This window comes from Arachis duranensis, chromosome 5, assembly GCF_000817695.3.
Source record: "Arachis duranensis cultivar V14167 chromosome 5, aradu.V14167.gnm2.J7QH, whole genome shotgun sequence".
In the NCBI taxonomy this organism is placed as follows: domain Eukaryota; kingdom Viridiplantae; phylum Streptophyta; class Magnoliopsida; order Fabales; family Fabaceae; genus Arachis; species Arachis duranensis.
The window spans coordinates 8,841,855-8,854,111 of NC_029776.3; the positions used below are offsets into that span (position 1 = coordinate 8,841,855).

Below are 12,257 nucleotides of genomic sequence, written 5' to 3' on the forward strand. Positions count from 1 at the left end.
ATTTCTATTGTCTTCAAATATTTTTCATATATAAATTAAAATCTAGATGCATTATAAAAGAAATGAAATATATAATAATAATTAATAAATTAATTTTTATACACTGATTCATTATAAAATAATAGAATAAAAATTTAATTTTATTTAAATATTTAATCATATATTATCATATCATAAAAAATAATTAATTTTTAAAATTATCTATGAATTTCATTATTTAATCATACTTTCGATCTGTTAAAATTAAACTTTAGACTTGTATGCTAGTTAAACAACTCCAAATAAACAACTACGAGTACAATATAACTAAATACACTCCTTCAATATGTATGTAGAGAGAGAATATTGTTGGAAAACAAAAGTGAAAAAATAGTTTTTTTTTTAATAGTTGTTATTTATTTAGAGTTATATGAAATTAGCATTAGTGAATACTATATATCAAGGAAATTTTTTTGTTCTTCTTCATGTATGACGGATAATGATATAGACTCATAATCCTTAGACACATTTTTTTATTGGGTAATGAGACACAGTCAAGAAAAATATACAAGAAAAAAAAAGTATTATAAAAATTTCTTCATTCTATTGAAAAGTCACCTCCTAGCTATTAGAGTCCGTCGCGAGTTAGATTAAGCCTGCAGAGTGGAACTGTTTTCATGTGTATGTTGAGGTATTCAACGGTTCAAAGTCGATTAATATTATGTTAATTCAGTCCATTCCGATCCATATATATGACATAATAAGCACGCATTTAAACTATAATTTCTCTTTTGTATCGATACTGATTCGTCAAATAATTATGTATTTTCAACAATTATTATATTACGTCTATTAATATATATAAAATATATATTAAAATATAAATATATATTAAAAATAAATTAAACTACATATATTTATACATAAATATATTAATAATTAATTTTAATGTATAAATAATATTTTTGTTTCAACAATATGATGAGTAATTAAAGTTGTTGCAACTGTTTGAATTTGCCACGAATTCAAAAAATCTAATACTAACTTCCATCCACCACAACTTGCAAGAACTTGGTTAGTTGTATGTGCCATTCAAGTATTCAACAATCAACACTTAATTAGCTCCCTATTTGCTAGAACCTCATGACCGCAGCGATGACTGATGAGATATATAGATGTAAAAGAACAAACAAAATCTTGAAATAATCTAATTGCTGAGTGTTACTTCCGGAGACAAACGTGCAATTCATTTGAATCAAAATGCGTCACATTAATTGCTCCCGTATAATACATATATATAAAGTATCTTTTTTCTTTGACGACGAAAAATAGTTCACTTATTTATACGCAATAGAAGAGTTTAATATAAAATATTATATTTTTAGATTTTTAATAAGGTGGAGTAGAATCTATGCTAGTTAAGAATACTGTAGTTATATAATTTTAGCTGAAATATATAAAAATTTTAATTTTATATTATAACATAAAAATTATTTCCAAATGTACAAATTTTTTAATTAAATAACAAAAAAACAAGAATACATAAATTTTAGCTGTAAAACTTAAAAATTTTAGCTACACAACACATAAATTTTTTGAATTGTGAAAAATTTTTAGTTGAATGACATTAAAAAATAACGCAAAAAATTTAGTTGAAAAATACTACAACTTTACTTTAGTTACCTCAATTTGCCAAGTTGAGGTTGCAGAACATCGCAAATTTCATCTAACAGTCTAACACGATGCCACCTACCACACTTTTCAGTTTGCACCTTAGTATGGATAGTTATAGTTATGTTCACACCAAAATTATATCTTTTTTTTTTCGTTAAAACACAGAAGAAGAAAAAGAAAAACAATTTTGCTAGATAACTAATAAAAATTTAGCTAATAATAAATTAATAAATATTTTTAAATTATACTTTATATTAATTAATTATTATTAATTAATAATTATTTAAATTTTATTTTTTTAAAAATATAAAATTAACAATTAATAATTATAATTATTTAAAATTAATTAGTTAAAAATTGTTTATTTACGTATACTCTTCTAAAGAGAAACCATCAATTAAGTAGAAAGCAGTTACTAAAAAGTTGAAATGACAATTATGTATTGAGTCCTACTCCCCTAATAGTATTGTAATTGGAAAATTTAATAAATAAATAGATAATAAACACCAGCTAAATCACGTACTTTTCCTTATTTTCATACGATGGAATAGGAATTTTATAAAATGCGTTTGGAAAGAAATTTTACCTTTTAAGTTGAAACATATATATACAATATTTTATAGTTTATCTTCCAAAATAAGTTTTTTGTATAGAGCAGCTAGCTTCTATGCTTAGCTTTATCATTTACGTTTACATACATAAATTAAAGATTGTATAAATAGGACAGAATCAAAGCAAAAATCATTACAAGCACACACCGTCGCTCGTTTAATTAATAATAACATGGAACCTCAACCCTACTTTTTGGTTATTGCAATTTTGGTCTTCACAATCTTGTATTTTCTTGCAAAATATGTCAAAGCAAGATCCACTAACCTTCCCCCTGGTCCATGGAAATTACCCATCATTGGTAACATCCATCAACTTGCTCTAGCAGGACCATTACCACACCGTGCTTTCAGAGAACTTGCAAAGAAATATGGACCCATCATGCACCTCAAACTCGGTGAGAACTGCACAGTGGTTGTATCTTCCGCTAAGCTAGCCAAGGAAGTTCTCAAAACCCATGATGCCTGTTTTCAAAAGAGGCCTTTCATTGCCGCTGTTCCAACCCTTGTATATGGCCCTGCAGATATTGCATTCTCTCCGTCCGGCGATTACTGGAGAGATATGCGCAAGATATGTACCCTAGAGCTTTTGAGTGTGAAAAAGGTTCAGTCTCTGGCTTCTGTAAGAGAAACCGAGGCTGAAAAGCTCATTCAGACGATCCGTGAATCTGCGGGTTCACGGATCAATCTGAGTGACATGATTTTCTCCTTGATAAGCACTTCTGTTTACAGGGCGACTTTTGGTAGCTACAACAAGGAGCATGATGAGTTTGTGGTTCTGATCAAAGAAGCAATGGAAATCCTTGGAGGGTTTCATTGGGCGGATTTGTTTCCGTCGATGAAACCTCTGTATTATTTGAGTGGGTTGAAGTCCAAGGTGGAGAAGCTGCACAAGAAACTTGATAGGATCTTGGAGGACATCGTAATGGAACATCAAAAGAAACAAAGAGAAGGTAGGATCGATGCGGAGGAGGAAGACCTTGTTGATGTTCTATTGAGAGTCCAACAAAGTAGCAGTCTCCAGACCAAGCTAACAATTGCAAACGTCAAAGCCGTCATTGAGGTTAGTATTAATGCAAATTCTTATAAGTATTAAATATTTAAATAAGTAGAATAAAAAAATATAAAAAATATTAATAATAAAAAAATTACATTCAATAAAATAATTAAAAAATTGAGAAGATAGTTTCTTTAATTATCATATTATGTATGAGTCACAAAAAATAACAATTAATTGGTAGAAAAAGTCAGATTAAACTGCTATAAAAAGTGAAATTATTCAATTTTATTGTTTTATTATGTCAAATTTAATTATTTTAATAATGATTTATTTTATTAAATTATATATAAAACAAGATTTATATAAATATGCTGACCGAATCAAATACATAAAAAAAAAAGAAACTGCGAGTAAATTAATGTTTATTACTTTTTAAAAAGAAGTTGCCTAATTGCTTTATAGTGATCATTTTTATAAACACTATATGAAGAATTTTTTTTTCATTTTATATTAATTCATCATCATAAAATAGTTTAAAAATATATAATAAAAAAATTATTATGTGGTTGCAGAGTAACTTTATAAGAGATGATAAAATCTATATTGATTTAGACCAAGAATTATTTAAAAATAATGCTAATAATAATGATGATTTTGGAGTTTTCAAATGAACATGAAAATTATTGACTGATTCTGAAGTTCTCAAGTGAAAGTCAAATATAATTTTTTTACATCTTCAATACATTGAATTCATAAAAAATTTATAATATTTTTATTATTATACTCTTAAAATGTATCCTTGAGATTAAAACTGGCTAAATTAAAAAATAATAATAATAATAATAATAAAGTTTCAATTGTTTCCAGGACATGTTTGCTGCTGGAACAGATACTACAGCATCAACAATAGAATGGGCCATGGCAGAAATGATAAAGAACCCAAGAGTGATGGCAAAGGCACAAGCTGAATTAAGAGAAGCACTTAGAGGAAAGAAAAGAATTCATGAAACTGATATTGAAGATCTATGTTACTTAAAGCTAGTGGTCAAAGAGACACTAAGATTACACTCACCAACTCCATTGTTGATCCCTAGAGAATGCACCGAAGCAACCAACATTCATGGCTATGCTATACCAATCAAAACAAGAGTGATGGTTAATGTGTGGGCCATTGCAAGAGATCCCCAATACTGGCATGACTCTGAGAGTTTTATACCTGAGAGATTTGAAGAAAGTTCTTTGGACTTCAAAGGGAATAATTTTGAGTATTTACCATTTGGGGCAGGAAGAAGAATATGCCCTGGCATGACTTTTGGTGTTGCCAGCGTTACACTTCCTTTGGCTCTCTTACTTTACCATTTCAATTGGGAACTCCCCAATAGGATGAAGCCTGAGGATGTGGACATGACTGAACTCGCTGGCTTGGCAATTGGAAGAAAACATGCCTTGTGTTTGATTCCCACTGTTTATGATCCATAACTTTATCATAATATTCTCATTTAGTTTTTTGTTCTAGTTACCAACATCTATGTGATGCCATCATAGTATTGTATGTTAGCTCTAGTATTGCACTCGTGGAATAACAAATTAGGATTCGCCGCCAAGTTAATATATAATAGTTCATAAATATTTCTTTTATGTCATTTTTTAATTATACGGGTGTGTGGTTGGTCATAAAGTTTATCTACATGACTACATTGATCCTTGATATTCATAATAAACTTCCATCTTAACCTGTTATGTTGAAGCCATAAAAATGTGTACGAAGCATTGATTTTTAAACTATAACAAGGAAAAATAATTCTCAAATATCCAAATCTGACAGCCCAGGTACATCATCAGATTCATTTTCAGGGGCCGCATCACTGCAGAACTTGCAAGAAATTTTCTCTGGTTTCAACTGCAAGCATTCGTCGATCTGTTCCTCTAACCAAGCAAGTCTTCTTTCGAGTTTCAACACACCAATATGCATAATCCGAACGTCAACTTGTGCGACCCTAGCGCAAGCCCGAAGCAGGATGTAGTAATCAGCATGAGCAACATACTCCAAGGCACCTTCATCTATCTTCCTCATATAGTGAAGATAATCGTGTCGTCTTTTCTTCTTGACAATAGGTGGTATATAGTAGAACCTATTCTCCTCCATGTCTAACTTCATCCGTGCAATGGCTTCCTTGACATGAGGTTTTTCTGAACTGTGCGCATTGGAATCTGATACATCACTGCCTCTAAAACTCTTTGAGGAATCATCGTCCTTGTCATTGTCCCCATCATCTTTATCCACATTTTCAGGCAAATGATTTCCAAGGCTGGTGGCGTCATTAAGAGATGGCTGATTAGAATGTTCTTTACTTGTCCTCTCCCTCCCAGATGTCCTACCAACCGATGCATTATCCCTCAACCTTGTTTGATTAAAAGAACTGTTAGATTGTTCTCCATGTACTGAAGGCTTAGTATCCTGATATACAAAATATCATTGAATAAGAATTGATTTTAGAATGAATTGTTCACAATGTAGCTAGCAAGCAAGGACAAACAAATCAAAACACTTTACATTAGATGGTAGATAGACATGAGTTGACAAATGCATTCGCATTTGATGAAAAACAAGTGAGAATAAAAATCGAAGTCCACAGGCATTGCTCATGTCCCAAAGACAAGAGATCATGACCACAGGGGAAACTTCCCTCTTGATGCACCAAGGGAAAGAAGTTGAAAGTGGTTACGACATATTTTAATTCTAAAGCTTGTGTGTGCCAAAAGTACAACTCAATCAAGCCTTGAATTACCTTTTCATTCATATAAAAGTTCCATAAGTACTCTATCATCTTTTCTTCTTCGTAATTCCCATATGACGCCTCTGACCCAGCAAAGACAACATCCCTACAGTGTTTGAGATATGTTGACAGGTCTTTTGAATACTCTGTCAATAAAATATTGGGTGTTAGCTAATCTTTTAACTTTTGCTGAAATAAGAGGAAACTAGAATATAAACTCATGAAGAGTGGCTAAAAACAGATTGATCTTAGTAAATAAAGAGCACCTGGGATATCTGCAAGATCATTATATATTGCTTGAAGGTGTTGGAGAAGTCCTGAAGTGTCTAATTCATTTTCCTGTTGTTTCATTTTGTCTTTATCCAAATCTTCTTCACTAGAATTACGTCTATCACGGGAGGAAAAAGCTGTACCCTTCTCGCCATTGTCTTTGGTATTACCTTTGTTGGACAAACTTTTCTCCCATTCTCCCGAACCATTTATGTTAAACAACATTCTTATTGCTACAACCAGAATTGACATCACACAAACATGAATAGGTAGCTTAAAATGTCTTTTGGATAAGGATAACCACAAATCTGGAGGCATGGCCCATTCATATATGCGGCTTACATGAGGAAGAATCTTTTCAGAAGGAAGAGATAATCTCTGAAGATATCGACGTGCTATTCCAAAGAAATTCACTGGAGGTAACTCCAAGCCTATGAACTGAGCAATTGATGCAGCAAATTTTTCTAGTTTCAGTACCGTAAGAACTCGCTGAGGCTTGAACATCACACTTGAACTAATAGGACATGCACTTGATGGCCGTCCAAGACGCTTTTCAATTTCAACAAATGCAGAAATATACGGAATCTTCGCTTCCAGTGTCCCCTTGATTAAGTCAGACGGCAGGACAGGTTCCCTTGCAACATGACATGCCAGAAAAGAAACAGCAAGAGTACAGGATGGTGGAATCCTTTTCTTTAAGGCCCTGAACCATATCATCACGGCACGCTGGCCATATAAATTGTAGGGTTCATCTCTGTATTTAGCCTGTGTCTTACGATCTTCGGGTTCTTCTGAAACCAAGTTACCAAGGGAGAAATAAACTCAGTGAATTACAAGAACAGATGACTCAAACAAAAGAAAAGAAAGAAAAGTTCCTTCTATGCAATGGAAAGGAGAAACTATCCTAAACATTAAGTGTATAACTTCATAACCAATCCTTTGGTCCTGTTGTTAAAATAGCAATAATTAAAAATCAACTTTAAGCTTAATGAATGCCAAATTGAGTTGTGACTAATCAAACACAAGATGCTAGGGTGATTAAATTTTTAGCTAACTTAATATCAAGTTTCACTGAACTTCACCAGAAATCAACAAAAAGCATTTAGCCTAGAGCCTTTCAAGACCAACACACAATGACGCACAATAAACCAAATATCGGAAATCATGTTCAATCTTGACCCTCCCTATATATAGAAATGGATTAGCACGTTCAGAACTAGACCAACAGGAAAAGACCCTGCAATGTTTGTGACTTCATGAAGATATATGAAAAATCACGAGCCATTAAATTGGCAAATAGCCAAACACCTACGGTGCACAAGTACTGCTACCTTAAACTTCTTAAATTTGTGACTAAATCATTTTATCAAATTGTAATATTCAAAATTGCATGTGCAGAAATTAAAATAAATAAATAAAGATGGATGCAATGCAATGCAACAAAAGAGGCGTAAAGATGCAAAATAGAAGCGAAGATTGATAGTGTTAGGACCTTCTTCATGCTGCATCTCAGAGTCATGGATAACTTGATCAGCCCAATCATCATTGAAGACACCAGTTCCGAACACGAACCTCAACCAAATGGGCTGCATCAACCCGCAAATCAAAGGCGTAACCTTGAACTCCTTAACCAACGCCTCACACTGAAGCTGAACCATAATCTGCAACCCTAACACGTACCTCATCCTAACTTCATTCTGGTAATCCTCAAAGCTCAGAACATTGGCGCCAGCCACGTCAGCAAAATCTTCGGGAACAGAGTGAATATCGCCGAAAAGCGGAGCGTAATTCTCCTCCTCTCTCTTCACCTCGAAGGCGTTGCTCCGGCCAGGGGTTTGGTTGTCGTCGTCGTCCAAGCCGAGGTTGCGGAGGAGAACCGATTGTGAGTCGTACTGGGAGATTGGCTCCGCTTTGATTGCGACGGTTGAAGTTCGATGGCGCTGCTGGCTGGCGAGGTATATGCCGGCGGAGGCGCCGCCGCTTTTGTAGAGATCGTTGTCGTCGACGGCGGTGTCGACAACATCCTCGGAGCGGGAACCGCAGCGGTTGCAGTAGAAAAATCCGTCATCGCCGTCGACGAGGCCGACGTTTCCGCAGGCGTGGCAGGTCAAGGTGTGGGGATCAATATCAGCCATAACATCTGGAGAAGTGAAGTGAAGACCAGCTGTGACCGTAAAGCGCAGGCGCCAAACTAGGTGAGGAGTTCATAGTTCATACAAGAATACCTGAATACCTGAAACTTAAAAGACTAAAGAAATGGAGGCCCAGTAAGAAGCCGTATGATATTTTTTTATGTTCAATAGCAGGGTTCAATACCAAAAATGTTCAAAGCTGGCCTATTGGATTGGCAAAAAATAGTTTTTATTATCATTTCTATTTTTTGTCATTGATTTTTATAAAAAAAATTAACATTGTTTTTAAATTAAATACCGGGAATAGTACGTGTCCTCTCTCTCTCGAGTTTGAGTGTTTGACATCTTTTCTTATGTACAAACAGTCAAAATTAAACATTAAACAAAATTGCAACAACCGAACCAGTTTAAATAAATATAAAATTAAATTATTAAAAATTTAATATATAATTTTAAAATGCACGTAATGTTCCATCTTTAAAATAAAAATTTTTTAATCAACAAGAAGTCACAACTAAAAGATTAACTCAAAAATTTCGATAGTTATATATAGTGATACAAATACATGTATGTATTTTAAAAAACTCTCTTCATTGTTCCATTAAAAAAAGAACTTAAAGAAAATGGAGTATAGAATTGAACAACTAAAACTAAACTGAACATCTTAAAATGCAGATTTGTTGTGCTTCAAAAAAAAAGAAATACAAAAAAAATAATCTCAACAAATCACAAGTTCAACAGAATTAAGAAGCAACAATTTCAATTGTTGTATATCACTTGAGTATTAAGAAAGATTTATTATAACCAGTTCGGCGATAAAGAAGGCGGCAGAGTGAATGTGGATAGGACAACTGAACTCGGATGATGATTCTTCAATGTATGCAACTTTGATTGAGGGTAGGTTTGGCTAATTTTTTTTATATCGAAAAATAAGGTGTAATTTAATAATTTATCTTAATATTATCATATTTTTGTGTAATAGGTGAATATGAGGGAATAAGGTTTTAAAAACCGGACCGGTTATTAAACCGCTCTAGTCACTGGTTCATTAGTTTACTAGTCTAATCGGTCTAATCGTGGTTCAATCAGAAAAACCGTTTTATAATAAAATAATAGATAAATTATAAATAAACATTCTAAAATATAATTATAGTTTAATATAAATTTTAAAATATTACATAAAATGTCATCATCCAAACCCAGCCATATCATCTTATCAAAATACAAATACTTTAGTGAATAAACATAGGCAAACAAGTCTACCACAATCAACAAAAGATAAAAAGGAAGAGAGAACAGAGAGACAAACAACATATATCACACATTCATATATACAACAATTGACAAGTAGAGACACGAACTACATAAACAAATTGGAAGCTTGCTGGAAATGGCATTATCAAAACTGCAGAGTCGAGTCTGCAATCTCCCAATCTAAAAACATGAGAAAGTACCTATGAAAGTTCTCAATTACAATTGTTACCAAATAGAAACCAAAATAAAAATGGGTCAAAAAATGCAACTTACCCATTTTTAATCCTAAGCTTCCCCTGTATTTCCTATCATAATCACCAACCTAAAAAATATCAACCATTTGACAAAAAATTCATAGTTTAGTAACAGTTTTCTATTAGCATCTGTGTTGGTCCTGGTAGCAAGATAAATTCACAGCTTAGATATTCTTGATTTTTTGTAAAGTGGGTTCTGTTAACAATTTAATCATCAATCCTCAATTTAATTAACAAGATTAACAAGATTTTTAATTTAAGCAAAGAAGCAATGAGCAATGGGCAACGACAGAGTCATCAATCATCAATTCATCATCAATCACAGGTTCACAAAAACCCACTGCAAATTAGTCAATAATTATTCAACTCAGTAACAAGTAACAACAACAAAATTCACAGCTTTAACTAACAATGATTATTCAACAAAGTTCACAGTTCACAGTTCAATTCACAGTTCACAGTAACGAAAAATTAATCAATTATAGTTAAAAATTATTAAAAATGCAAAGCATATTCAATAATCATGCAATGATTTCTGACAAAGCATAAAAAAATAAAAAAAAAACGAAGAACAAATGAGCTCTGAGTCACTAACCTTCGATCTCTGAGGAGGACGGATGGCGACAGCCGACGGCAACAAACGACGGCGACAAGATGACGGCCGCCGAGCACGAGGAAGAAGCAGCGCGCCTGCGACGGTGACTGCGAACAGATCGAGGACTTGGAGAACTCCCCTGACTGTGATGCACGAAGACTTGAGAAGACAAACCCCTGACTGCGACAGACGGCGACAGACAACAGCGACAAGACGACGGCCACCAAGCTCGAGGGAGAAACGGCGCGCCTGCGACTTGTGACTGCGAACAGATTGAAGACTTGGAAGAAACTCCCCTGATTGCGACGCACGAAGACTCGAGGAGACAAGCCCCTGACTGCGACGGACGACGGCAAAGACAACTCCTCCTGCGGCGGTGGTGGCGGCTAGGGTTTTTCCCTTGGTTGAGGCTGGGCGTATTTGCTCGAATGAATAAGGAAGGAGATGGATGAGTATAAGACGCGTTTTGGCTTCTTTGATTTCCCCTTAAGCACAAAACTGTGTCGTTTTCTTCAAATCGGCCGGTTCCGGTTTCGGTTTGACCGGCCGGTTCTCGACCGGTTTAGCGATTTATAGTCGGTTTTGTAATTTCCGGTTTTAGGCATCAAACCAAACCGTTATTATTACCGGTTTGCGGTTAAACCGGTCGGACTGGCCGGTCCGATCCGATTTTCAGAACCTTCTGGGATAGTTACTATGGGTAGAAATTGTGAGTATCAATTTCAAAAAGAATAAAAAATGAAATAGGAATCATAGACGACGATTCTTAAATAATTCCTCTTTAAAAAAAATCGTTACTAACAATTTCTATAAGAAAAAATCTCTAAAAAGTAAATTGTTAGCCACATATTTAATTTTATAGGAATCTTTAGTAACAAATTTTTTAAATGGTTTAAACTTTAGTAATCGTTAATTGCATTTCCTGATTGAAGTAAATTCTAACATTATAAGAGCGTATTACACCATTCTATTATAATAGGATTTGAATCTTTTAACATTTAAATTTTATTTTAGAGAGTAAAGTGTGATTTTTCATAATTTATTTTATATGTAAGACTAAAAATAAATATAAAAGAAAAATCATTTAAAGATAAAAAAATCATACTTTATTTTCTAAAATAAAATTCAAATGTTAGAGAATCTAAATCCATTATAATACACATATTACACCATCCCAACTTTCATATTGAAAGTAATTTGCAGGAGGGTTTAGGTTTCTTTTTGAAATTTGCTTTTTTTTTTTTTTAAGCAGAATCACGCCGTTTTGGAGTACTACAACGGACTGATCACATTTCTTAAAAAACGAATCGGTTCTTTCGATTTGCCGAACTGCTAATTTGGCTGATCTTTTCATTGCTTTTTGTCAATTGATTTTTGTCATAAATTAAAAAATTGATTCTTAATTAGTCAGTTGAACCAATTAATCTAATTCGATTTTCAGAATCTTCACATTAAAATTATATTTATATATAGAGATTAATAACTAATAAATATTTGTCAACTTAAAATAGAAAATAAAATAAAAGTTATACAAAAATTTAAATTTAAATGAGAATTGCAAGAAATGGACGTCTAAATAATAAACAATAGAGTACAAAATTTATTTTGGTATTTCGTAACTATTAAACCGTAAGAATAGGTACTATTATTCTGAGATTACTTGAAACAGTGATTTAGGCCTGAACGTAAGGTCTAAATTCTTATTGAGCCAGCA

The 12,257-nt window shown here is 33.1% G+C and overlaps 2 protein-coding genes across 3 annotated transcripts; one reads left to right on the top strand and one right to left on the bottom strand.

Moving 5' to 3' along the window:
* The first annotated feature begins 2,393 nt into the window (after positions 1-2,393).
* On the top strand, positions 2,394-4,899 carry LOC107487900 (cytochrome P450 71D8). The gene is made up of 2 exons (XM_016108593.3): positions 2,394-3,324; positions 4,129-4,899. Exons 1-2 carry the CDS (start codon positions 2,437-2,439, stop codon positions 4,738-4,740), a joined length of 1,500 nt encoding a protein of 499 aa, XP_015964079.1. The 5' UTR covers positions 2,394-2,436; the 3' UTR covers positions 4,741-4,899.
* Positions 4,900-4,971: 72 nt separating this feature from the next.
* On the bottom strand, positions 4,972-10,987 carry LOC107487899 (TATA box-binding protein-associated factor RNA polymerase I subunit B). Of its 2 annotated transcripts, XM_052261911.1 has the most exons (6): positions 10,544-10,987; positions 9,968-10,016; positions 7,801-8,556; positions 6,305-7,099; positions 6,051-6,184; positions 4,972-5,719 (listed from the first exon to the last, which is right to left on the bottom strand). In XM_052261911.1, the coding sequence occupies exons 3-6, from the start codon at positions 8,441-8,443 to the stop codon at positions 5,066-5,068; spliced, it is 2,226 nt and encodes a 741-aa protein (XP_052117871.1). In that variant the 5' UTR covers positions 8,444-8,556; positions 9,968-10,016; positions 10,544-10,987; the 3' UTR covers positions 4,972-5,065. The 2 variants fall into 2 exon arrangements, with proteins under 2 accessions (XP_052117871.1, XP_015964078.1); XM_016108592.3 differs by lacking the exon at positions 9,968-10,016.
* Positions 10,988-12,257: the final 1,270 nt, after the last annotated feature.

Coding starts and splice junctions, on each gene's coding strand:
- LOC107487899 (XM_016108592.3), bottom strand. CDS start 8,443: ATGGCTGATATTGATCCCCACACCTTGACCTGCCACGCCTGCGGAAAC. Junction 6,185..6,304: donor TGATCTTGCAGATATCCCAG/GTGCTCTTTATT, acceptor TTTTATTGACAG/AGTATTCAAAAGACCTGTCA. Junction 5,720..6,050: donor ACTTTTATATGAATGAAAAG/GTAATTCAAGGC, acceptor TTTGTATATCAG/GATACTAAGCCTTCAGTACA.
- LOC107487900 (XM_016108593.3), top strand. CDS start 2,437: ATGGAACCTCAACCCTACTTTTTGGTTATTGCAATTTTGGTCTTCACA. Junction 3,325..4,128: donor ACGTCAAAGCCGTCATTGAG/GTTAGTATTAAT, acceptor AATTGTTTCCAG/GACATGTTTGCTGCTGGAAC.